At 41.8% G+C, this 26,197-nt stretch overlaps 2 protein-coding genes across 2 annotated transcripts in view; one reads left to right on the plus strand and one right to left on the minus strand.

The window, feature by feature from the left end:
* Positions 1–24,632, plus strand: part of bmp6 (bone morphogenetic protein 6) — a 134,125-nt gene extending 109,493 nt beyond the window's left edge. The window contains exons 6-7 of the mRNA XM_072570813.1: positions 18,057–18,167; positions 21,767–24,632. Coding sequence (XP_072426914.1) covers positions 18,057–18,167; positions 21,767–21,916 — 261 coding nt within the window. The 3' untranslated portion in view covers positions 21,917–24,632. The remainder of the gene's footprint in view (positions 1–18,056; positions 18,168–21,766) is intronic.
* Positions 22,334–26,197, minus strand: part of txndc5 (thioredoxin domain containing 5) — a 32,736-nt gene continuing 28,872 nt past the window's right edge. Inside the window, exon 10 of the mRNA XM_072570814.1 lies at positions 22,334–23,530. Coding sequence (XP_072426915.1) covers positions 23,408–23,530 — 123 coding nt within the window. The 3' untranslated portion in view covers positions 22,334–23,407. The remainder of the gene's footprint in view (positions 23,531–26,197) is intronic.

Below are 26,197 nucleotides of genomic sequence, written 5' to 3' on the forward strand. Positions count from 1 at the left end.
TATTGATCTCTATCTAGAATGGGCTCATCAACTGCGCATGGACAACTCTGATAGTGCGCGGTTCTTGAGTGAAGACATTTCTGCTGCTCCTCTGTCCTAATATTCCGAGGCTGCCCACTCGGTCCTAAATTTCTCCAGTCAGATGAAACCACTCTCATCATGTGCTCTGTCAAATCCCTTCAGAGCTTTGTTTCAATGAGATTGTGTCTTTTTAAAAAAAATATTGTCGGAAATGTAGTTCCTGTCTTCAAGAAACCATGCGTTGAAAGACAGATCACACATTTACCTTTCACAGACTCAGATTGTCAGTACTTTTGCAATGAAATCACTGTGGTGTGGTAATCCAAGATGGAGGACAGGAACAATTTCTGGCTGTAACAGGCTGCTCCTTTTGTTTTTGAAGTATTTTAAGTGTTGATGGGGATTTCCTCGAATTCCAGGGGCAGCAATTACTGTTTTATATGCTGTTGCATTGTTTTGGAACTTTTGGAGATAAAAAAGTCAAAACAGCGGCACTTTTAAAAGGGAAAGATACAGACAAAGGCAGCACATGGTGAGGTCAGTGCTGGGGAGAGAGAGAGAGAGTGAAGAAACCCACACTGCTAACTGACACAGCAATGTATTGCTGGACATTGGAGTTGAATTGGAAAATTAACGAACAATGAAATTCACAACTAATTTTGGTGAAACCTATTTGAGAGAAGTCACAGCACAGAAACAATAGTGAATATTTTTAAGTGTGGCCTTACAGTAAGTCGCCAGTAGTGAGTAGAGTGGGTTCTCTCTTGATTCAATGTTTTATTGAGATATGTCTCTTGATTAATCTTAATAATATAAGCCAGAAATATTAAGTTAGCCTGGAGCAGTGTTTTGTGGGGGAATAAGACAGTGCTATCTTGGTCTGTAGATTGAATGAAGCAAAAATGGTCTTTAGGAGAGTGATATGCTCCTCTTGTTGTATGAGGGAGTTTAGGGAGAGTTTGTGTTACTGAGGATTATGTCTGCAAGAAATGGTGTTGGTTGCGAATTATATCCGATCAAATGGATTGGTTCGAGAGACAGTGGCAATGAGGAATTTACAAGAACGAGGGGTTGTGATAGATGGCAGTTATAGGAAGGGAGGAAAGTTGCAGATACAGTCTCATAGTTGTGTTAACTCCAGGAAAAGTAAGAGAGGTAGGCTGGTAGTGCAGGAGTCTTCTGTAGCTATCCCCATTTCAAACAAGTATGCTGTAGGGAGTGATGGTTTCTCAGGGAATGTAGCATGAACAGCCAAGTTTCTGGTATCGAGACTGACTCTAATGCAATGAGGAGTATGTCTGGTTTCAAGTTGTATTAGGGGACTGTCTAGTCAGAGACTCAAACAGGCATTTCTGTGGCCAACAGCGAAAAATAAGAATGGTGTGTTGTCTCACTGGTGCCAGGATCAAGGATATCTCAGAGAGGGTGCAGAATGTTGTCAAGGGGGAGAGGGATCAGAAGGAGGTCATTGTACACATTGGAATCAATGACATCGGAAGGGAAAAAGATGAGATTCTGTAGGGAAAATATAGTGGGTTAGGCAGGAATTTAAAAAAAGAGGTCCTCGAGGCTGGGTACTATCTGGATTACTCCTGGTACTGTAAGCTAGTGAGGGTAGGAATAGGAGGAAAGAACAGATGAATGCACGGCTGAGGAGCTGGTGTATGGGAGAAGGACTCATGTTTTTAGATTATTGGAATCTCTTCTGGGGTAGAAGTGACCTGTACAAGACTGATGGATTGCACCTGAATCGGAAGGGGACTAACATACTGGCAGGGAGATTTGCTAGAGCTGCTCAGGAGGATTTAAACTATTATGGTGGGGGGTAGGACACAGGAAGATAGTGGGGAACGAGATCAATCTGAGACTGGTACGGTTGAGAAGAGAGTAAAATAGTCAGGGCAGGCAGGGACAAAGAAGCGAACAAGGTAGGACTGATAAATTAGCATCCAAGGAGCAGGAGAATCGACATTTCAGGCATGAGCCCTCTTTCGGGCTCATGCCCGAAACGTCGATTCTCCTGCTCCTTGGATGCTGTCTGACCTGCGCTTTTCCAGCAACACATTTTCAGCTCTGATTTCCAGCATCTACAGTCCTCCCTTTCTCCTAGGGCTGATAAATTAAACTGCATTTATTTCAATGCAAGTGGCCTAACGGGGAAGGCAGATGAACTCAAGGCATGTTTAGGAACATGGGACTGAGATATCATAGCAATTACAGAAACATGGCTGAAGGATGGGCAGGACTGGCAGCTTAATGTTCCAGGATACAAATGATACAGGAAAGATAGAAAGGGAGGCAAGAGAGGAGGAGAGTGGCATTATTGATAAGGGATGGCATTACAGCTGTACTGAGAGGGGAGATTCCCGGAAATACATCCAGGGATGTTAGCTAGGTTGCACTGAGAAATAAAGGAATGGTCACCTTATTGGGATTGTATTATAGAAACCCAAAGTCAGTGGGAAATTGAGAAACAGATTTGTAAGGCGATCTCCGTCATCTAAAAGAATAATGGGGTGGTTATAATAGGGGACATTAACATTCCAAATGTAGATTGGGATTGCCAAAGTGTTAAGGGTTTAGATGGAGAGGAATTTAAGTGTGTGCAAGAAAATTTTCTTACTCAATATGTGGATGTGCCTACCAGAGAAGGTGCAAAACTTGACCTACTCTTGACAAATAAGACGGCAGGTGACTGAGGTGTCAGTGGGGGAGCACTTTGGGGCCAGCGACCATAATTCTATTACTTTTGAAATACTGATGGAAAAGGATCAACCAGATCTAAAAGTTGAAGTTCTAAATTGGAGAAAGGCAAACTATGGCGGTATTAGGCAAGAACACTCAAAAGTTGATTGGGGGCAGATGTTCACAGGTAAAGGGATGGCTGGAAAATGGGAAGCCTTCAGATAACAAGAGATAACGAGAGTCCAGAGACAGTATATTCCTCATCGGATGAAAGGAAATGTTGCTGGATGTAGAAAATGCTGGATGACTAAAGAAATTGAGGAAACATATGTCAGGTATAGACAACATAGATTGAATTAATCCTTAGAGTATAAAGGCAGTAGGCGTATACTTGAGAGGGAAATCGCAAGGGTAAAAAGGGACATGTGATCGCTTTGGCAAATAGGGTATAGGAGAATCCAAAGGGTTTTTACAAATCATAAAGGACAAAAGGGTAACTAGGGAGAGAATAGGACGACTCAAAGTTCAGCAAGGCGGCCTTTGTGTGTAACAGCAGGGAATGGAGGAGATACTAAACGAGTATTTTGCATCAGTGTTTACTGTGGAAAAAGACATGGAGGATATTGAATGTAGGGAAATAAATCTTGAAAAATGTCCATATTACAGAGGAGGAGATGTTTGATGTCTTGAAACAGATAAAAGTGGATAAATCCCCAGGACCTTTCAGGTGTACCCTCGAACTCTGTGGGAAGCTATGAAAGTGATTGCTAGGCCTCTTGCTCTGAGATATTTGTATCATCGATAGTCACAGGTGAGGTGCTGGAAGACTGGAGATTGGCTAACGTGATGTCACTGTTTAAGAGGAGTGGTAAGGACAAACCAGGGAACTGTAGACCAGTGAGCCTGACCTCGGTGGTGGGCAAGTTGTTGGAGGGAATCCTGAGGGACAGGATGTACATGTATTTGGAAAGGCAAGGACTGATTATGGAGAGTCAGCATGGTTCTGTGTGTGGGAAATCATGTCCCACAAACTTGATTGAGCTTTTTGAAGAAGTAACAAAGAGGATTGATGAGGGCAGAGTGTTGAATGTGATTTGTACAGACTTCATGAAGGTGTTTGACAAGTTTTCTCATCGGAGACTGGTTAGCAAGGTTAGATGTCATGGAATACAGAAAGAACTAGTAATCTGGCTCAAAGGTAGAAGACAGAGGGTGGTGGTGGAGAGTTGTTTTTCTGACTGGAGGCCTGTGACCAGTGGAGTGCCACAAGGATCGGTGCTGGGTCCACTACTTTTTGTCATTTATGTAAATTGTTTGAATGTGAGCATAAGAGGTGCAGTTAGTAAATTTGCAGATGACCCCAAAATTGGAGGAGTAGTGGACAGCGAAGAAGGTTACCTCTGATCACAACAGGATTTTGATCAGATGGGCCAATGGGCTGAGAAGTGGCAGTTGGAGTTTAATTTAGATAAATGCGAGGTGCTGCATTTTTAAGAAAGCAAATCATAGCAGGAGAGGACTTGTACACTTAATGGTAAGGTCTTAGTGAGTTTTGCTGAACAAAGAGACCAGGCTCATACCTCCTTGAAAATAGAGTCACAGATAGATAGGATAGTGAAGAAGGCGTTTGGTATGCTTTCCTTTATTGGTCAGAGTATTGAGTACAGGAATTGGGAGGTCATGTTGTGGCTGTACAGGATATTGGTTAGGCCACTTTTGGAATATTGCGTGCAATTCTGGTCTCCTTCCTATTGAAAGGATGTTCTGAACCCTTTCAAGTTTCACAAAAGATTTACAAAGACGTGGCCAGGGTTGGAGGATTTGAACTGTAGGGTAAGGTTGGATAGGCTTGGTCTGTTATTCCTGGAGGGTCAGAGGCTGAGGGGTGACCTTCTAGAGGTTTATAAAATCATGAGGGGCATGGATAGGATAAATAGACAAAGTCTTTTTCCTGGGATTGGGGCGAGTCCAGAACTCAAGGGCATAGATTTAGGGTGAGAGGGGAAAGATATAAAAGAGACCTAAGGGGCAAATTTTTCATGCAGAAGGGGGCAAGTGTATGGAACCTGCTGGCAGAGGAAGTGCTGCAGGCTGGTACAATTGCAGCATTTAAAAGGCATCTGGATGGGTGTATGAATAGGAATGGTTTAGAGGGATGTGGGCCAGGTGCTGGCAGGTAGTACGAGATTGGGTTGGAATATCTGGTCGGAATGGACAGGTTGGACCGAAGGGTCTGTTTCCATGCTGTACATCTCTGACTGTATGTGGGAAATAGTAAACAGTTTGTTCACAGCAAGCACTAAACAGTGCTGTGGTGATAATCAGTTAATGTGTTTCAGCAAATGTTGATTATGGGATGACTATTAGTCAGGACAGTGGGAGAGCTCCCCTGCTCTTGTCAGACTGTAGTATTCCAGCTGGAAGTTGTTTCCATTGTAATTAACCTTCATTGAGATTTCTCTGCTGACTGCAAACTTGGATCATATCAAATTGTTCCAGTTGTAATTATTGGCCATGAAACACAGCCTCAGTTTTTCTCAAGGTGTCTCAAAGACGTGTAAAATGTTGGGGATTCTTTGAGCAGTGCTATAAAAATGTGCATCGTTTCACCTCCTAGGTAACGGGGCAATGCAGCATTTTGAGAACAAGCCCATTTTCTTCGTTAGTGTCAGTTTTTGGTTTTATTTTTCATTTGAGAGCTTATTTGTGTCAAGCCATTTGTTTTGAATCTTACTGTGTCCTCATCTTTAGTGTTTTCTCTAATTCTTTATTTGCTCTATTTCCCTCGACATTAGTTAAAGAAAGATTGCCAGTATCCTCTAACCAGTCGTAATGCTTATGTGCATATTACTTAAGTTACTGGGTAGGGTGAGTAATGCTGCACCGAATTAGGAAAAACATCGACAAAGGTTCCTGCTTTCAATTATAATCCATCAATTTAATTGAGACACATAAGACTATGATGGGTTTCAACAAAGGAAAGAAGCTCCCATTTGCATATTGTACAAGGTCTGGGAGAGACTCTAGTTTAAGGTTTTGGACTAGGAGGTGGGTGAGGAAGAACTTTTCAACGCAGCAACTGGCAATGATTTGGGAAGCTGCTGCTTAAAAGATGACTGCAAAGTTTTGAAAAATAAATTGAACGCTCGCTGAAGGAAACTGATCGAGGAGGAGGGGGCCACAGACTGAGTGACTGGATTGCTCTGGAGAACACAGGCATTTGAGCTGAATCCTTCTGTGTGGTTCTATTATTCTAATTACTATTGAAAGGCACTTCTGTGGGCACATTCCCAGATCTTGATGTGTTGCTGTTGAGGAGAATAACTACCAGCATTGATTTGTGATGAATTGTCACTTGTAGCTGAGGATAGTTTGCATGAATGGAATCCGATCTCAGCCAAGGCCCGACATCTTGACGATGTGAAACCTGACATGGGCTAAACATTTATTAATACACCAGCAATGTGTAGTACCTTCTACAATCTGTGCTTTTATACTTCGCAGCATGTATCTATAACATAAATACTGGTCATTTAATATTCAGAATATTTCATTCGATTCTAAAAGCTTTTAACTAGACTCATTATCTCTCCCACTGACCAGCAAGGAGACAAGACCCTAATCTACCAGTAACCTGAAAATCATGGATTTTTGAGATGATTCAATTAATGTTGTATCAATGGTTACAGAGCCAGTTTATTAAAGTTCTACAAGCTCCCTCAAGCGACTGAATATGCAGGGCCAGACAGCAGCCATTTTGATTTCTGCTCTCTGCTGGGTTAGCTGGGATTATAATTGGAGAGAGAGAGAGTTAGTCTCAAGTCCTGTACTAAGGATGGGAATTTCAGAATCAACTAGGCTTCCTGCTACTGAATGCTGTTCAGTGACCTCTGCTGGAAAGTGTGTAAGTGTGGTCACTGGATGAGATTGGGAACTTGGCTGTGAGGCAACTTTGGCTAATAGCCAGTTGACAGTCAGTGTCTTTAGCTCATACATGAATGATTTAGAGAACAGTTCCTGACTCCAGTGGAGCTATTCCTCACAGGAGTTTATGCCTCCGTCAGGGCAGACAAGTAAATAGTGGGGAGCGAGAGTGTAATGTTCTGTTTCAGGAAGCAAAAAGAAATTGCATGATCTCAGTCCAGGAACCCATTGTTTTTCACTTGTTCTGAACAGCCAAAAATTACAAATGATCCTTAATTCTCTCAAATCTCATTATGACTTGTAAAAAAATGCATATTTTCATAGAAGAATCAAAGAATCCCTATATTTGAGAAAACAGGCCCTTTGGCCAAACAAATCCATACCGGCCTTCCGAGGGGTAACCCACCCAGATCTATTCCATGACTGTATTGCTCTCATTTACCCCTGACTAATGCACTTTATCTACACATCCCTGAACACTATGGGCAAATTAGCATGGCCAATTCACCTAAGTTGCACATCTTTGGATTGTGGGAGGCAACCAGAGCACCCAGAGGAAACCCACGCAGACACCAGGAGAATGTGCAAACTCCACACACGGTCGCCCGAGGATGGAGTCAAACCTGGGTCCCTGATGCTGTGAGGCAGCAGTGTTAACCACTGAGCCACCGTGCTGCCCATTTTCACGGTAAATTATAGCCAAAGCTGTTATAGCCCACCCAAGATAGTTGTGTTTTTTTTTAAAAGCCTGTCTGGTCCCCACAACCAGAAGGGTCAGGTCAGGGAATAGGAAATTACAAGCAGAGATTAGTGCATCTAAATAAGTTTATTTTTGTGCTGGTGCTTTTGCTCCTTTTATATTTAAATGAAAAATCAGTGATCAAGTGTGAAATTGGAATCATTGGGCTTCCAATCTGTTATTTGAGCATGAAACTTGTATGTTAAATGAAGGATTGTGATAAGGCCAAAGCTTGCGCAGGTGAATGTATTTGGGTGAAGGCTTGAGATCTGCGACATGCAGCCACCATTTTGATAGTGCAAGATGGTGATGTTTGAGTGCCAGCTCTGTGTTCAGATAAAGTGCATCAGCAGTCTTACCACCTGTGCATTTGAGGGGGTGATGGCCTAGTGCTATTATCACTAACTGTTAATCCAGAGGGGAAAGTGAAAACTGCAGATGCTGGGCATGCTGGATTCCTGATGAGCTGATGCTCGAAATGTTGACTCTTCTGCTCCTCGGATGCTGCCAAAACAGCTGAGAGTTTCTAGCACCACACCTTTTGACTGTTAATTCAGCGACCTAGTAATGTTTTGGGGCCCCTCTGGGCAATTAGGGATAGCAATAAATGTTGGTTTGGCTGGTGATGCCCATTTCCTGTGAATGAAAATTTGTGTATCTCAGTATTTCGCGTGAATACATCACTTAATTACTCAATGGTCTGAAGGAGGTTTGATCCTCAATTGAAAATCTGGAGAGTTCTTCTGAGAGCTCTGAGAAAGTTGCTTAACTTGCAACAAGGTTTGTGTATAAATGGCTGCTATCATATTAGTTTCAGGCTTGGCAATTATTTCCAATGGGTAAGGAAGACACTACAGTGACTGTCCCAGCTCCTGCAATCTCTCAACCTGGAGAAATGCAACAAAATGCTGTTCAAATAAAGTCCCAGATACAAACGTCGATTTTACTGCTCCTCGGATGCTGCCCGAACTGCTGTGCTCTTCCAGCACCACGAATCCAGATACGATTAAGTTTGATTTTCAAAGAGCCAGAAGCTCTAGAAAAGCAAGAGAACAAGCCAATAAGTATAACTGGATCGAACAGAAAGCTGATAAAAGTTTAAAGATGTCAACTTAGCTACAATAGTAAGAGGCTGCTTTGGGGCATCTAACAGTACTTCTGAGACAAGTGGTTGCAGCTGTGAATAATTAATTCTTTGGATGTCTTGTGAGATTGTGGTTCTTCCATTTTGACAGACTTTGATGATAACCAACATGGTGGTATTCTTAAATCCTGTGCTTGATCATCTTAAGGGCAGTTGGTTCCTTTTTTTCCCTCTTTGCTGCCCTGTGTTTTCCCACTCATTAACAGATGTCCTACTTTCCCTCTCCTAAGTTAAATACCCATTATTTATTGTGGTTATCTCAAAGCCCTCCAAATGCCAATAAAACCGGGTACGAAGGTTGACCAACTTCCTATCAGCTAGTTGTCAGTTGATGGTGAAAATGCCCTTGCAGTGTACTAATTGAAGTTGTATGGTTTTGTTTAGGAATAAGTTGAGCTTGTTGCTGCAAGAACCTGACGGTTGCAAAAGACTGATGGTTAACAGCAGAAAACTGTTTGGGGATAAGGCCAGAATCTATTTAATTAGACCCTGAATTAATTATAAAGCTCGTAGTCAGGCTGATCTTTTGATGTCTTGGTCACCCACCTCACAACTGGATGTTATGGTCCCATCAGCGCTCAATTCTAGGGAGATCTGTTGTATAATTGCTTACTTTTTTTATTTTAAATAAGGTTAGTCTTTGGACAGAGCCTTACTGCTCTCAAGTCTGGCTCTTCCACAGTAGACACAAAATAACATGGTAAAAACAAGGACTGCAGATGCTGGAAACCAGAGTCTAGATTAGAGTGTTGCTGGAAAAGCACAGCAGGTCAGGCAGCATCTGAGGAGCAGGAAAATCGACGTTTTGGGCAAAAGCCCTTCATCTATTCCTGATGAAGGGCTTTTGCACAAAACGTCAATTTTCCTGCTCCTCAGACAAAATAAAATGGGTTAAACCGTGGGTTGTTGTATTTCACACAATAATGAACTCAAATTACCCTCCTCTCTCAATGACAGGAATTCTGTGCTCACCGCACACACTGGTAATCTCTCCCAGAAGAAAAGGGTGACTCACTATAACTAACCTTTTTCCCCAAAGTGTCAGTCATGGCAGTGGGCTGGACTTGTGCCTCTGAATCACAAATTTCCAGTTTCATATACAATGTCAGGGTTTGAGAAATCCAGGCTGCCTCTGCAGTGCAGGGGGAGCGCACTACACTCTTGTAGATTTCCTCTTTTGGATGAGATGCCAAACTGAGGCTTGGCCTAGTTGCTCAGGGGATGTATTACATTCCATGACACTGTTTTGAGAGAGGAGTTACATTAACTGACATCATGGCTAATATTTAGCCATCAATCAACGTCGAGAAATTATCTACTCGTTATTGCATTTGGTCTTTTTTTGGGAGCTGCTGTTTCATGCATTTCGATGGTGATGGTACTTCAAAACATGAAAAGTACCATATAAATAGTTTGTCTTTCCCACCATCTCTGTCTGTTTTGAACAAAATTATATGACAATTTAATCTCTTAATCTTGAAAAATTGAACATATCCCTACGTTTCTCTTAAGTAACATAGCCCCCACTCTTCTCAGCCTATCTTAATACTTAATGGCATCAATGATTTATGAAACCAGTGTAAGTTATTGGGGGATTATGAGATATCACTGGCTTGGATAGTATTTATCGTCCATCCTTAATTATTCTGGAAAAGGATGACGGTGAGCTGCTACCTTGAACCACTGCAATACTTTGGGTCCAGGGACACTTACAGTACTGTTAGGAAAAGAGTTCTTTATTTTGACCAAACTGCAATAAAGGAACAGCTATAGAGTTGCAAATCAGGACAATGTGTAGCTTGGGAAGTATAGAGGGAACTTACAGCCAGTGATGTTACCCATGCATCTGCAATTTTGGTTCTTCTAGATGTCATGGGTCTTGAAGTACTGTTGAAGCCTTGGTGAGTAATGCATTGTATCTTTTAGACACCTAAAATGTCTGCCACTGTGTGGCGGTGGAGAGGGAGGTAGAGTGTGAATTTAGAAAGGTGATGAATGATGTGCCCATCATATGGGCTACTTTTCCTGGATGATAAACTTCTTGAGTGTTGGACCTACAGTCATCCAGGCAAGTGGGGAGTATTCCATCACACTCCTGACTTGGTGGACAGGTTTTTGGGGAGTTGGGAATTATTTGGTGCAGAATCCCTTGCCTCTCACCTGCTCTTGTAGCCACAGTGTTTATGTGGCTAGTCCAGTTCAGTTGCTGGTCACAATGATAATCCCTAGGATGTTGATAGTGGAGGATTCGGTGGAAAGATTGTAATGTTGTTGAAAGTCAAGGCGGGGGGGGAAAATGATCAGAATCTCTCTTGTTGGGGATGGTCATTCCCCAGCACTTGTCTGGTGCAAATATTATTTGCCGCTTGTAATCTCAGGCCTGGTATTGTCCAGATCCTGCTGCATTTGGATGTGGACTGCTTTAGCATCTGAGGAGTTCTGAATGGTGCAGAACATTTCAGTCATCAGTGGACATCCCCACTTCTGACCTTTTTGAAGTAGCTGAAGATTTAGATTTATTGTCACGTGTATAAAAATGCAGTGGGAAGTGTTTTTTCACCTGTTATATGCAAAGTGTCACCACACCTCGGTGCCATCTTGAAACATCTGAATATAATGCAAGATTTTACTTCAGTGGAGTTCATCTTTCTCTCTCCTTCTTGTTGTTCCTCCTCCTCTGTTCTGCTGGTCGCTGTTTGATGTCCGTGGGAGTCTCTCAAATGGGCTCTGGGGGTCTCGGTCACAGGTCTCCACAACACCCCTCCCCCGACTGCCGCGTTCAAACTGAGCCGCGGACCTGGGGATGTGCGGGGTCCCTACCTCCTGTTCCCCATCTGAAGTTTCTCCAGCTGCTGCCCCCAGTTCGCTGCCCAGCTCTTGCGTTGACTCTTCCACTCCTTTAGGCCTAGCTGCGAGCCTGGAGTCTCAGCTCAGCCTGTGAGCCCTGGCCAGGGGAGTCAGCTCGGGACCTGCTTGCCGCACGACCTCGGGCAGGGCTGGAGCCATCTACGGCTCATCCTGGCATTGCGGCCACTGGAGGCAGCATCCTTCACCCACCGCTCCTCAGGCTTTACAGGAAAGAAAGTAAAGAAAAAGAACAAAAGTTTAATATTTAAGAACAAAGGTGGGGAAGAGAGGAAGAAAGCACGTGGAAGTGTATGGGGCTCAGGCTCTGCTACTTTGCTGCCATCTTGGATTAAAATTTGCTGAAGGTTGCTGTAGCAGTCACGTCCAACTGTTGCTGAATTAGTCAGAGGTTCCACGTTGGATACAGAAAAGAAGTCCCATGTCATCCTGCTGCTACCAATTCCGTCTGTGACAAACCAGCATAATGGAAGTGGGTTGGGCCTAGAACACTACCCTGAGGAACTCTGCAGAGATGCCCTGGAGCTGTGGTGACTGACCTTCAACAACCATCGCAATGAGGATAGATAGGAAGAGATAACCAGCGAGATACAAAAAAAAAATTTAAGTTAAATCTGAAAATGAGAAAATCAGAGTAATCTGGTAATTAGTTCAAATGTGTGCGATAAGTGTACAATGAGCAGATTTTAATGGCCCTGTATTAAAGATGAGTTTGGAGATGGGAGGGACTGCTTGACTGGAGTGCAAAGGTGTGGAATGGAGATTCCACTACCTTCTCTGCAACGCTTCCCCACCCCCTTCCCCACTATACCCTCTAATCAAGTTTTGGAAGGGAGGGGTAAATGGTGGCCGTGGTTGAGCCCATTAGTCACGAGGTAAGGTACCCAACATCAGGGAGAGATGGCATGGGAGAGCAATAGCAGTAGTTGCAGTTGGCATCACCCCTCCCCTGTACAGTGACTGCATGGGTTGAAGAGCTGTCTGCCTCTGGCATTCACAGGGGATTTTCACCCTGTCTGGGAACTAATTGGATAGGAGGCCCCAATGGTGGCAAGGTACTGATTCGCAATACCAGTCTTGGGCATCCTGAACATGTTTGTAGGCCTCCTATAGTTTTCCAGCACTGGATTTAAATCACATCCAGTGGTTGGGAGAGAAAATACTACAAGAATAATAAAAGTAAATCAGGAATTCTAGTAGATTCTGTACGAACCACAGATAGATATTACTGAGTAGCAATGAGAAAATGACATGGATCCATATACAACCATGAGCATGCTCCTGTACATATGCAGACAGACAGGAGTAATTCTACTGATCACCTGATCTGTTCCCTGAATGTTTCTTTTTGATTCACCATTGAGACGTGGGCATCACTGGCAGGCCAGCATTTATTGCCTGTCCTAGTTACCCTTGTGGGGAAGTGATGGTGAGCTGCCTCCTTTTAACAGCTGTAGTCTACAAACCCCTTAGGTCAGGAATTCCATGATTTTGACCCAGTGACGATGAAGGTGGTGTATTCAAAGTTTGTGAGAAGATTTGTAGCTCGGGTGCTCGTTGTTGTGGTTCTGTTCGCCGAGCTGGGAATTTGTGTTGCAGACATTTCGTCCCCTGTCTAGGTGACATCCTCCGTGTTTGGGAGCCTCCTGTGAAGCGCTTCTGTGCTGTTTCCTCCGGCATTTATAGTGGTTTGTATCTGCCGCTTCCGGTTGTCAGTTCCAGCTGTCCGTTGTAGTGGCTGGTATATTGGGTACAGGTCGATGTGTTTGTTGATAGTGGTGTATAGCATGGAGGGGAATTTGCAGTGGAATGTTAACATGGATCTGCTGCTTTTGACCTTCAAGATAGAAGTGGTCAGAGGTTTGGAAGGTGCAATCTGAGAATCTTTGACAAGATTCTACAGTGCACCTTGCAAGTGAGCGGCAGTGGAATGTGTAGATTCTTGTCGATGTGGTGCTAATCAAACCTTGGCTGATTTATCTAGGATGGTGTTGAGCATCTTGAGTGTTATTGGGGTTGCACCCATCCAGGCAAGCAGGGAGTATTCCATCGCACTCCTGATTGGTGCCTTGTAAGTGGTGGACAGGCTTTGTAGAGTGAGGTGGTGTGTTACTTGCTGTAATATTCCTAGCCTCTGACCTGCTGTAGTAGCCACTGCTTATTAGTGAGTCAATCTCAACTCCTAAAATGTTTATAATGGGAGGTTTAGTGATATAATGTCAAGAGGCATGGTTAGATCATCCATTATTGCAGATAGTCATTGCTTGGTATTGTGTGGTGCAAATGTTACTTGCCACTCCTCAGCTCCAGTCTGGATATTGTCCAGGTTTTGTTGCATTTGAGCGTAGACTGTTTCAGTATCTGAGGAGTAACAAATGGTACCAAACAATGTGCAATCATCGGCAAACATCCTAACTTCTAATTTTATGATGAAGGGAAAATCATAGAGTCATCAAGTTATACAGCACGGAAACAGCCTCTTCAGTCCAACTTGTCCACACCAACCACTCATTCCAATTTGACCAACTATCATTTGTCAGCATTTGGCCCATGTCCCTTCACGTACCTATCCAAATGCCTTTTAAAATGTTGTAATTGTACCTGTCTTCACCACTTCCTCTGGCAGCTTGTTCCATACACTCCACTGTCTGAATAAGTTACTCCTCAATTCCTTTTTAAATCTTTGTCCCCTCACCTTACACCTATACCTCCAAGGAAAAAAGACCCTGGTTATCCACTCAATCTATGCCCCTCATGATTTTATAAACCTCTATAAGGTCACCCCTCAGTCTGTGATGCGCCAGGAATAAAAGCCCCAGTCTCTTCAGCCTCTCTGTATAGATCAAAACCTCCAATCCCAGAACATTCTTGTAAATCGTGGGGTGCCACGGTGACTCGGTGGTTAGCATTGCTGCCTCAGCACCAGGGACCCCGGTTCCATTCCAACCTCTGGCAACTGTCTATGTGGAGTTCTCCCTGTGTCTTGTGTGCATTTTTTCTGGGTGCTCCAGTTTCCTCCCACAGTCCAAAAATGTGCAGGTTAGGTCAGTTGGCCAATTTAAATTGCCCATAGGGATGTGTAGGTTAGGTGCAATAGTCATGGGCAAATATAGGATAGGGGAATGGGTCTGAGTGGGTTGCTCTTTGGAGTGTCAGTGTGGACTTGTTGGGCTGAAGGGCCTATTTCCACACTGTAGGGATTTTAATTCTAATTCTAATCCTTTTTGAATTTTCTCAAAGTTTAATATCTTTTCTGTAGAATGGTGACCAGAATTGTATTCATTGACCTAAACGTGATATCTCCAATAGGTCATTGAAGCAATTGAAGGTGTTAGGGCCTAGGACACTACATGTGTTGAGTGCTCCGAGAAGTTGAAGGTTATCTGTTTGAGCTGAAAGTTCTTAGAATGTAGGTGGTAACATTTTCCCAATTAGTTATCCTCACCCATTAGTCACATGGTTCCATGTTCTAATCTATCTGTTGTTGATATTGAATAACAGAAAGGGGAGTATCATTTACAAATGCCAAAGCATCAGAGGCTGAAGGGTGAGATTGGCTTGCTGTCCTTGTTGTTTTACACTCGAACCAAAATATATCAAGTTATTCTGAATTATCTGTTGCCCTGGCCTCCTTATTCTTCACGCACCATGACACATTTCAAATTAGCCCATCAGTTGGTTCATTATTGTTGTAAAGGTGCTGTGCAAAATAAAATTATCTCTGCCTGCATGACAGTGCACTTCAAAGCAATGTGGTAAGGAATGCTTAATGGCATTATTCCTGAAATAGCTCATCAGACTTCAGTGAAACAATTTGAGATGTCTAGTTCTCACTGAAACTGCTATATCCAATTAGCAGTATCTCACCTGGCACTTGTAGTTTTGCTGATGGCTCTAATACATTGTTCTTTAACTGCCTCCAACCCCACTGCAGTCAAATAACATTGCCCAGAGTTCTCTAGGTTACTATATGTGTGCCACAGCTCTGTGTTTGTTCCTGAGCTCTGTGGAAGGGAATGTCCTTTGTTCCATTCTACACCCACATTGAGTTAACTGATCTTAAAGAGAAAGGTCATGGAACTATATTAGGGAAGGAGAGTATAGAAGAAAACCAGGTCATTTGTGTCTGCATGCTATTTAATGATTGTTGCATAGGTAGAAGTGGATTATTTAAGGTTCATCTTTGGTTTCCAGGAAGAATCAGTCTGCTCAGGACTGAAGAAGTGTCCAACTGATACCTCCTTGATTGTACTTTTAAATCGAGGGCCTTTTAATGTCTGGATGTTATGTGATTATTAACAATTACTTTTTACTGTACAAAATGTAGCAAGCAACTTCTGAAATTTCAAATCTAATGTTGATCTTGCTTTTTGTGTACTTCATAACTGTATTGCTTGCTCTGTTCAATCACCCTGTGATCTTTATTATCTGTCTGTACTGCATGCAAAACATTTCACTGTATCTCGCTGCATGTGACAATAATAAATCAAAGTAAGTATTCTCACTTTACTGACCAGCAGTCTACCCTTGTTTTTAAAAAAACATAATGTTTTTAAGTCTTATCACTTGGATATTAAAGGCTGCTGTGTCCATTTTGCCATCCAAAACTCTCTTTAAATGATGAAATGTTTTTAATGTAGTAAAGCACTCTTTATTCACTCCTAGGATATTAAACATAGAGTAACTGTCTGATTTAAATCATTTCGCTCATAGCTCCAGTGGTTAGCACTGCTGCCTCACAGCGCCAGAGACCCGGGTTCAATTCCCGCCTCAGGCGACTGACTGTGTGGAGTTTGCACGTTCTCCCCGTGTCTGCGTGGGTTTCCTCCGGGTGCTCCGGTTTCCTCCCACAGTCCAAAGATGTGCAGGTCAGGTGAATTGACCATGCTAAATTGCCCGTAGTGTTAGGTAAGGGGTAGATGTAGGGGTATGGGTGGGTTGCGCTTCGGCGGGGCGGTGTGGACTTGTTGGGCCTAAGGGCCTGTTTCCACACTGTAGGTAATCTAATCTAATCCTTGCCCATTGCTGTTTATAGAGTCATAGAGATGTACAGCACGGAAACAGACCTTTTGGTCCAACTTGTCCGTGCTGACCAGATATCCTAAACTAATCTAGTCCCATTTGCCAGCACTTGGTCTATATCCCTCCAAAAGCTTCCTATTTGTGTATCGATCCAGATGTTGTAAATGTTGTAATTGTATCAGCCTTCTCCACTTCCTCTGGCAGCACATTCAAGACATGCACCACCCTTTGCTTGAGATGTATGCCCAGTGTTTTGTGATTGAATCTTAGATTGTCCCTGAGTTTAATTTAGAAACACATCTCCTTTTTCATTTTGTGGCTTGATTTGTTTTCATCAGTTATTTCTTTCATTGCTTAATGTTGGGCTTTTATCCTGAAGTTGCAATCGAAGAAATAATGTCCAAAACAGAAATCTCGGTACCAATGGAGACTTCTTTCATGTCAGTTCAACTTTTACTGACTCTGTTCGAATCAGGTATGGGGTGGATGTGGGAGGTTACCCATGAATAGTGATTTCTGAGGTGGCTACGCCAAGGTATTCACAGAATCACAGCATATTACAACCATTCGGTCTGTTGTTTGTGTTAGCTGTTTGGAAGAGATACCCAGCTAGTCCCGTCTCAGTCTCCTGTCATTTCCCTGTAGTTTTGCAGTGTTCATTCCCTTAAATATTTATCAATTTCTCTTTCGAGAATTACTATGGGATCTGTTACCACTGTCCCTTCAGACAGTGCATTCTAGATCAGCATAATTTACTATGTTGAAAAAAACATTTTCAGCAATTTTGTTTTCCCAGCAGCTGACTCGTACAATACCCCATCCCTCGTATGAGAGAAAACTCTCTCTAATTCAATAACTTTCTTAAAAACAAAACCTTTTTTTTAAAAACTGACATCAGTTGCATTTCAAAATGAAATTGCATCCCCTCAGGCGCTGGATTTTGGAGAGTACACAGGTTTTAAAAAACTCCGAACTTTGACAGTGCAAGGCTGTAAATGGCATTAGGAAGAGGGCCTGGCCTGTGCTTGGCAGTTTTTCCCATTGGCTGGCACCATAAGTATTTACAGAACTCTCCAATGCAGTGCTAATAAGAAGGATGCTTCGATCGTGTCTCCAATCTCCCATTCTCCTCACTCCAGATTTAGATTAATTTTTAAGTGCAGAACCCCTGCAGTTAGGGCTTGTCTCACTTTTATTGTTTGTTGCTTTCTTTCCTTCTGTATCTCCTTCCCTTTAATGTGTCACTGTGACCATTAAACTGGCTTATTTTTAAAGCATCATCAGTACCATATTCTTTATGCCTAAATTATGTGTAGAAATGCTATTGTTACCAAATGCTCACTCATAGAGGGAGCAATTAATTGAAAGATGGTCTCCTAATGTTTCCAATGAATTGTATAGCAAGCATTACTTTAAATGATGCACAATGGATTGATTTAGGTTCCTGAAGGTCTGGTAAAATATTCTTGGTAGAATTTATTTGTATAAGCTGTTTTCAGATGGAAACAGCAGAAAATAGCCAACTCGAGATGGCGATGTGACAGAGCGCTTAGCCAGTGGGGAAGAAATAGACATTGTTATAGTCGACTGATGGAGAATAATTTACTATTAAAATAATAACCTGTTAATATTACAATTCAATTCATGTTTTCAAAGGACTGGATAATAGCACCTGAAGGTTATGCAGCATATTACTGTGATGGAGAGTGCTCATTTCCTCTTAATGCACATATGAATGCAACAAACCATGCGATCGTACAAACACTGGTGAGTAATGCTCTGGCTACCATTTAGTTCTCTTGCAGCACCTGCCACTGGATACATGGTTGACACGGGGTGGGGGTGTGTGTGTGTATGGAAAAGAGGGAGAGTGTCACTGACACCACATGTGAAGGATTTTGTGTTTAAAGTTGACAATTTTCTTTCACCATTGACACAAAAGTTTGTTCATTGGCGTCAACTAAGGCCTGAGATGTTTCAGTCCAGCCAGTGCACACTCCCTTCACACTTTAGCATGAAGACAAACCCAGGTGGGATAATTATCCATGCTGCTGCTGCTACCTTTCCGTTTTCTTGCAGCTCCGTATGGATTTCTACTTTGAGAAATGGCCCCTCTACACCTCAGGTTTCCACTTGCAAATTATGGACCCAGGATGTATTATTCTGAATTCTCCTGCTCGGGGCTCTGCTCCCCACTGTGTCCACTAAGGAATTTATTTTTTAATCAGATAAAATCCAGAATCAACCCACTACCCTGTGACCCAGTCTCCTAGAAGTACAAAGAGCTCCCAAAGTGAGACAAGGAAACAAGTTTCCCAGCTTCCCTGGGGAAGTTATTGAAGGCACAAGAGCCACATGCAAGTTTTGTCCAATCGAGTGTATGATTGCATGCTCTCAACTTGCACTTCAATGAAATGCAAAAGGAAATTGAGCAGGTCATTGGTCTTCCCTTTAGTGAATATTTTGAGATTCTCATTTTGTTACTTTCTCACCACAGACTCAAGTGCCTATGGTTTTGCATGGTTGGGAATTTTGAGGAGCAGCTTTTGTTTTTAATTTGTTGCCAGGATGTGGATGTTGCTGGTTGAGCCGATATTTATTGGCCATCCCAACTGTCCTGTAGGTGGTAATGAGCCGCTACCTTGAATGACAGTGGTCCATGTAGTATGGGTGCACCCACAATGCTGTTTTGGAGGACATTGTACGATTTTGACCCTGCAACAACTGAAGGAACGACTATGTATTTCCAAGTCAGGTTGGTTTGCAACTTGATGGTGCAGCGGATGGGGCTTGGATGAATTTCTTTCATGCGTTTTGCAGAAAAAAATCCAGGGTTGTACATTTAAAATGAAAGGCAAATTAACCTTTGAATGGTAAGCAACTGAATCCGAGTGAAATTGAAGTATCAAAAAAAAGCAGCTGCAGCTTACATTTCTATAGAAACCCTCATTAAATATCATGTCCCAATGCACTTCAGTGTCATAATGACATTGAATGTGGCACAGTGGTTAGCACTACTGCCTCACAGCGCCAGAGACCCAGGTTCAATTCCCGCCTCTGGCGACTGTGTGTGGAGTTTGTACATTCCCCCTGTGTCTGCGTGGGTTTCCTCCGGTTTCCTCCCACAATCCAAAAATGTGCAGGCTAGGTGAATTGGCCATGCTAAATTGCCCGTAGTGTTAGGTGAAGAGGTAAATGTAGGGGAATGGGTCTGGGTGGGTTGCGTTTCAGCGGGTCGGTGTGGACTTGTTGGGCCGAAGGGCCTGTTTCCACACTAAGTAATCTAATCTAATCTGAACCACAGTAGCTGTCAGGTCAAAGGTCTCAGAAGAAAAAAAAAGAGACAATGCCAGAGCTTGGGTCTAAGCAGCTGAAAATGTAGCCAAAATTGGTTGCCAAAAGACTGGCATTAGATAAGCACAGATATCGCTAAAGGTCCAGAAACAGGGGGGAGATCATTAAGGAATTGGAAAACAAGAATGAGAATCCTAACAAGGTAGGCAAACTGGAAACTACTGCAAATCAAGGTGAGTAGGACTTGGAGCAAGCTAGGAAAGGAACTGCGGAGTTTTGGATTCCTCAGATTTATCAAGAGTAGAATTTGGGAGGTAGGGAGCAGAATGTTTGAGCAGTCAGGTTTTAGGGGTGTTTAAGGTAGGAATGAGGATTTCAGAAGCAGAACAGCTGAAAGACCGAGGCAACTATTATCAGTAAAAATAAACAATAGATGAATAGAAATGGGGCTATAGTTTTTGATGTTTTGGTGATTAGTGAGATATGGATTGGTTTAAAAAAAAATCTAATATTTACTTTTTGAAAAGACTAGAACAACTACTTTGAGGATTGCTAGAAATATCAACTACAAAGTAAATGTTGAGAAATTTAATTGGTGGTTAGTACAGATGCACAATCCTCTATCCGAAATGCTCGGGACCAGCTGGTTTTCGGAATTCAGAATTTTTCAAATTTCAGAATAAATGATTGTTTGGTAACTCAATTTTAACAAAAAAATCTTACCAAAGAAGCAGAATCACTGAGTAAATCGGGCCCTGAGACAGAATTGAGGCCAGCCAGTGCTGAGGCACACACCCCCCCCCCCCCCCCCCAACCACCAAACCGCCACGTCGCAGCTGAGTGGTACACATCAAGAGGGTGTCAACTTGGGTTACCTACTTGAAAGCCAAACAAGCTTGTTAATGAGAAAAAAACTTCACAAAAAAGCCTTTGGACTTGAGCATTTCGGACAAAAGGTTGTCTACCTGTACTGCAATAAAATGAGGTTTCCCCTCTTATGAGAGAATACAAGCCATTTCAATGAACAGAATGACCTTACTAAATAAATTCTGGATTCCCTAGTCATCCTAATAGCTTTCCCAATCCATGGCCACAAACATGGTTTAGGGTTACCAGAAGTTATAACTTCCTACTAAAAAGATCAATCCCAACCCCTCTGTAAACCGATTAGCTGTATTTCTGGATTTGCTTCTAGTCATAGACTTTTACAGCACAGAAACAGAGCATTCAGTCCAATTCAGCCATGCCAACCACATATTCTAAATTAATCTAGTCCCATTTGACCCATATCCCTCTAAACCCTTCCTATGCATGTAATCATGGAGATGCCTTTTAAATGTTGTAATTGTACCAGCCTCCACCAACACCTCTGGCAGCTCTTCCAAATACGTACCACCTTCTGTGTGAAGTGGCTGCCCCTTAGGTCCCTTTTTATATCTTTAGCTTCGCCTAAAACCTATGCCTTCTAGATTTGGACTCCCTGAAAAACAACTTTGGCTATTCACCCTATCCATGTCCCTCATGATTTTATGAACCTTTTATAAGGTCACCCCTTAACCTCCAATGCACCAGGGAAAATAGTCCTGTATTTCTCAGGAAGTGTCTCTTCCTATCCTATGCCAAGCAGTGTCATTTGTTTCTGGATTAGTGGTGCTGGAAGAGCACAGCAGTTCAGGCAGCATCCAAGTAGCTTCGAAATCGACGTTTCGGGCAAAAGCCCTTCATCAGGATTTGTGAAGTCAGTGCTTGTATCCAGTGATGACACTACTTGGTGAGCCTTTGTGGTTCTCAAAACAGGCACCTGAATTGCATCTGCAACAATAGTTAAAATTCCTAACGATTGTGGACTGACCTTTAGGAGGAATCTTGCCATCTTTCAATGTCGAGTACATTTTAAGAGTATCTTTTTTACTTTAGCAGCCTAGATGCAGAATTTGCGACAACATTGAGAGTGAAACAAAGCATTGAAAAGCACACATCAGCTGCTAGAGTTTGACAAAAGTAGATAAATATATTACAGGATGTATCTGACCACATATCAATCTGACCATTTTGAATTTCTTTGACGATAGGTCCACCTCATGAACCCAGACTACATTCCCAAGCCCTGCTGTGCTCCCACTAAGCTGAATGCAATTTCAGTCCTCTTCTTCGATGACAGCTCAAACGTTATATTGAAAAAATACAGGAACATGGTGGTCAGAGCATGTGGCTGTCATTAAAAGGACAAGAAAGTTCATCTTGACCTGAAACTACTGGAGAGTAACTATATCCTGAGTGCATAGCGATATACATCCTGGAGCAATACCTCTGTAAATAATGTTTACAATTTTTTTAAAAAGTTTCTACTTAAAAAGGCTTTTGTAATATATTTTGTACAAAGTTTTCATAAGAAATGTAATTTATTTGTTTTGGGGTTTTTATGGTAACTGTGTTTTTAACTAGGGGCTGTAATGATGATGCTAGCAGCCACTAGGTTTTAAGATGGTAGAAGACCAGGTGAGAGATTCAGGAGAAACTTCGGTTACAGTTTTACAGTTCCAAATTTGAGCATTATGAAAAGCTGCAAGACCACTTCATCACAGCCCCTGGTTCAGGCACACCATGCACATTACTTTTATGAAACGCACTCTGGACAATCATTTTTAAGAAATTTTTATTAGAAATTGCCAAGTAGTGTAAACTATTGACATAATCCCACATTTGTTTAATGATTCTTTTTATACAAAAATCTAAGTGCCAACCACACACACACTTACTGCTCCCCTGCCTCTCTTGAAGAACAATTCATTCTCCATACATACATGCTAACAATAAACGATGTTAAAGTCAAGTGGTTTTTGTGCAGTTTGCTCACACAATATACAGTTTGGCATCTTGGGGCTACACTCACTATTTTTTTCCAAGAATTACCTTGCCAATGGCAACCAGCTTGAATGACTATCTGGCATGTTTGATGCATTCATTAAATTTGAAATTCTTCAACTTAAAACTTAGCATAAAACGAAAAGTTAGCTCTCTCATTCTCTTCTCTAGTGTCCAGTTCTTTAAAATAAATTCAATTAAAAGCAGTGTGTTTCTGGAGCTATTTACCACATAAAGCTCAAAAGGGGGATATAGCATGTTACCATATTATGTGATAACTGCTACATTTACCCAGTTTTGTTCACAAGGGATTTAATTGCTGTTGCTTTTTGAGGGAAAAAACAATTACACAATCCCTACATGGATACTGCCCATACTCTTTTTTTTAACACCAGTATGTGTTGTCTGTCTTTCACACTCTACAAATGTTATCAATCACTTGTTATAAACTGGCTTGGCTTCCTTTTTATTAACTTGTGCAGATGAATGTGGCTTGAAGATGCACTGAGGTATTCTTGTTTAGTTTTTTCCCCACAGTACTGTAATTACTAACCAGGTACACTTGATAGCCCGTGATTGTCTGATAACAACACATGAATCACATCCACTTAAGTGTTAAAAGATGGCAGATAGGGGTGATAAACAAGCAAGATCTCACCACTCACTACCACATACTTAGAAGGCACCACTATATGATGAAAGCGAAGCCAACTTCTTCATCTGGAAGGCTGGTAAGTTGGCAATAACCTTTATGGAATACGTTGATGACCATGAAGTTTACACATCAAAAAAACACAAACTTGTAAACAGTGACACGAGGTGGTGGCTGGACAAAAAAGACACTTGTTTTACAGTTCATCCCTGGCTTGCTGTAGGATGTAGTTGTGAAGGGCTTCCAAATCTCTCGCTCCATTGTATTCATTTAACTGCTGACCACCACGGAACAGCAGCAATGTTGGATAACCACGGACCTTAAAATAAAAACACAGTGTTTTCTTTTTCCCTCTTATACACCTACCCACAATAAGAGTGCCTGTTCCCAGTACAAATACACCACTGGGAACCACTTGCACATGTATCTGTGACATCAGATCAGCGCTCTTTTGCCCATTTAAACTTTTAAGTTCACAAACCCAACTAGAGGAGGAAAAATAATCTTCTAGTCAATCTATTTTCTGGAGAAGGAAATCTTGAAAGTTTGAAGTCTTACCCTTTACTAAAGTGCACTGATTAAAAATAATACTAGATATCTAGTAGAGAGTTCCATTAGACTGGCTTCTGAGCTGAGAGAATACCAGGGGGCATCTTCATCAATTTTACCTTCTGCTCAACTGTTTACTCAGCCATGAGATTACTGGGCTGGCCTGGGGGAGGAGGAAGTCAGGTGCTAGAGGTACAAAGTCATGGTAGACTAGCAGTCTCATCCTCTGCAAATGGTGTATGTTTACACAAAAGGGTATTTCTAATCTACAATCTTGCCACCTCCATATTAAATGTATCCCTTGTCTTATCGGTCAATTAAAAATTTGTAAATAGACTCTGATTTTTGTTCAATTGATGCACTAAGTGATAAGAATCCTGGGCTGTATGTGAAATTAAAATCAGAGACAGAGACAATCTCTAAATGGGCTGAAGACCTTGAGTGGAAATCAAGCTGTAGAGTAGTAGATGTATAAACCATGAATGTTAAACTCTATCCTATGCTTTAAAACAATAGGAAACTACTGGTGCCTACTGCCTGTACAATATTTACATGTTATTTTCTAACTGTCTATTTTCTCTACAAGTGGCATGCTTGAATTAGTTGTTGTCAGTTGTGATGATGCATTCAATGTTTGCTTCTCATCTTGTTCTGATCCTAAATTATTACTGCCTTGTTACCTATTTCTATAAGTGAGCCACTGCTATGCTGACTTGCGTGCGTATTCGATTTCCCTTAAATTTATTGTTGAATTTAATTGTATGGAATATAATGCTATTTCCCAATTTCTCAGCAGGACTGAAACGTCATATCCCTGATATGATCTAATCTGTGAAATTTAAGTATCTGGAATTAAAAACGACATCCCAGTACTTGTAACCTGGTGAGATGTGCCTTACCAATTTGTTGTCTTGCTGATAGCCATCATACAATCACTTTTGCTTTTTCAACCTTTGACTTTCTTTCTAACCTGCTACGCCATTGAGAATTTTTTCCACTATATTTTTAGTTTTTAACCATTTCCCCACATCATAGATGACAACATCATTGTTGGGAACCACATTTGGAACATTATAGAGGAACCTCGATTAGCTGAAGGACACAGGCGAGAGGAGTGTTTCGGATAACTGAATGGTGGATAACACAGTTTAGCCAAGCATCGGGACCCTTTCAATCTTGCTGGATAATCCAAAATTTGGATAATCAAGGTTCCTCTGTAATTGGTGATATCCTAATCTAAGGTAAATTTGAATTTGATATTTTTTATTTCATACCCAAGTCCAAATCACTTGTATTTAACCATATTTAACAAGCTCATTAATCCTTGCTGTCTGTAGAAGAGAAGTTCAATGAAAGCTGAGTCATTGAACATATCTTAGTATTGAGTTAGACAGATTTTTGACCCACAAGTATTTAATTCAACTTAATGGAGGGCCTTAACACTCAAGAATAATTTATGGTGCTGGGGAAGAGGTAAGTGTTGTTAAGGCTTTAATTAGATTATCCATTTTCATCTTATGGCTCAGGAAACTGAATGGCTTAAAACCAAATCTATTACAAACCAGTCTTTTTGAAATAAAATAAGGAAACCAATCTTTGTGGAAGATAGGGCAGAAAACTAGGGCTGCCTTTCTCAAAAGGCAATTGATTCAAGATCAATTGCTTTCATCCAATCAATTTCAAAACTGATGAAACTAAAGTATTATGTGATATGGATCAAAGGATGTTAGTGTTTGAATGCAGACCAGTCACTGGCAAAACACACATGGGCCTAAATGATGTGTCATCATAGTCTTACACACCATATGGGCTGCTCTCTCATTAGAGCGAAGTGACTGTTGGTGATTTAACCTGAGGGCCACCAGAGGGAAGAGGTTGAGTAGCAGCGTCCTTCATGGTAACCTCAAACCAGTGAAGGGAATAGAACCCATGCTGTTGGCGTTACTGCTCTGTAAATCAACAATCCAGCCAACTGAGCTAAACCATTTCCCTGGGCCTAAATAGCTTCCTCCTGGCCCTACAGCTGTCTTAGATCAATCATAAAAAAGTTGTACAAACTGACACTGACATTATGGCATCTGCTGCCAAGAATGTAGTCTTTTTCTCAACTCCCAGTGCATCTCAGATTATCTCTTTAGTAGTTATGCTCATGAGCAAAGGAATCTTCGTTTACAACTTCAATCTAGGAACGCATACTGGAAATGGAGACCCTTTGTGATCAGAACCTGCCAACATCTATTGTCATGATTCACACAAATGCCACTTTGACTGGAGTGTGAGCAATGCTGCTGAAACTATATCCTAGCGTGGTTGATACTTCAGAAAGAAAGTGAAAACTGTAACTGCCCTCTTGATTATCTCTTTCACTAGTACCCTGCTCATTTAAAGCAGGCAAAATGATATTCAAGAGAAAGGAAAAGATAGTGAATAATTTAAG

The sequence above is a fragment of the Chiloscyllium punctatum genome, chromosome 5, assembly GCF_047496795.1.
Source record: "Chiloscyllium punctatum isolate Juve2018m chromosome 5, sChiPun1.3, whole genome shotgun sequence".
In the NCBI taxonomy this organism is placed as follows: domain Eukaryota; kingdom Metazoa; phylum Chordata; class Chondrichthyes; order Orectolobiformes; family Hemiscylliidae; genus Chiloscyllium; species Chiloscyllium punctatum.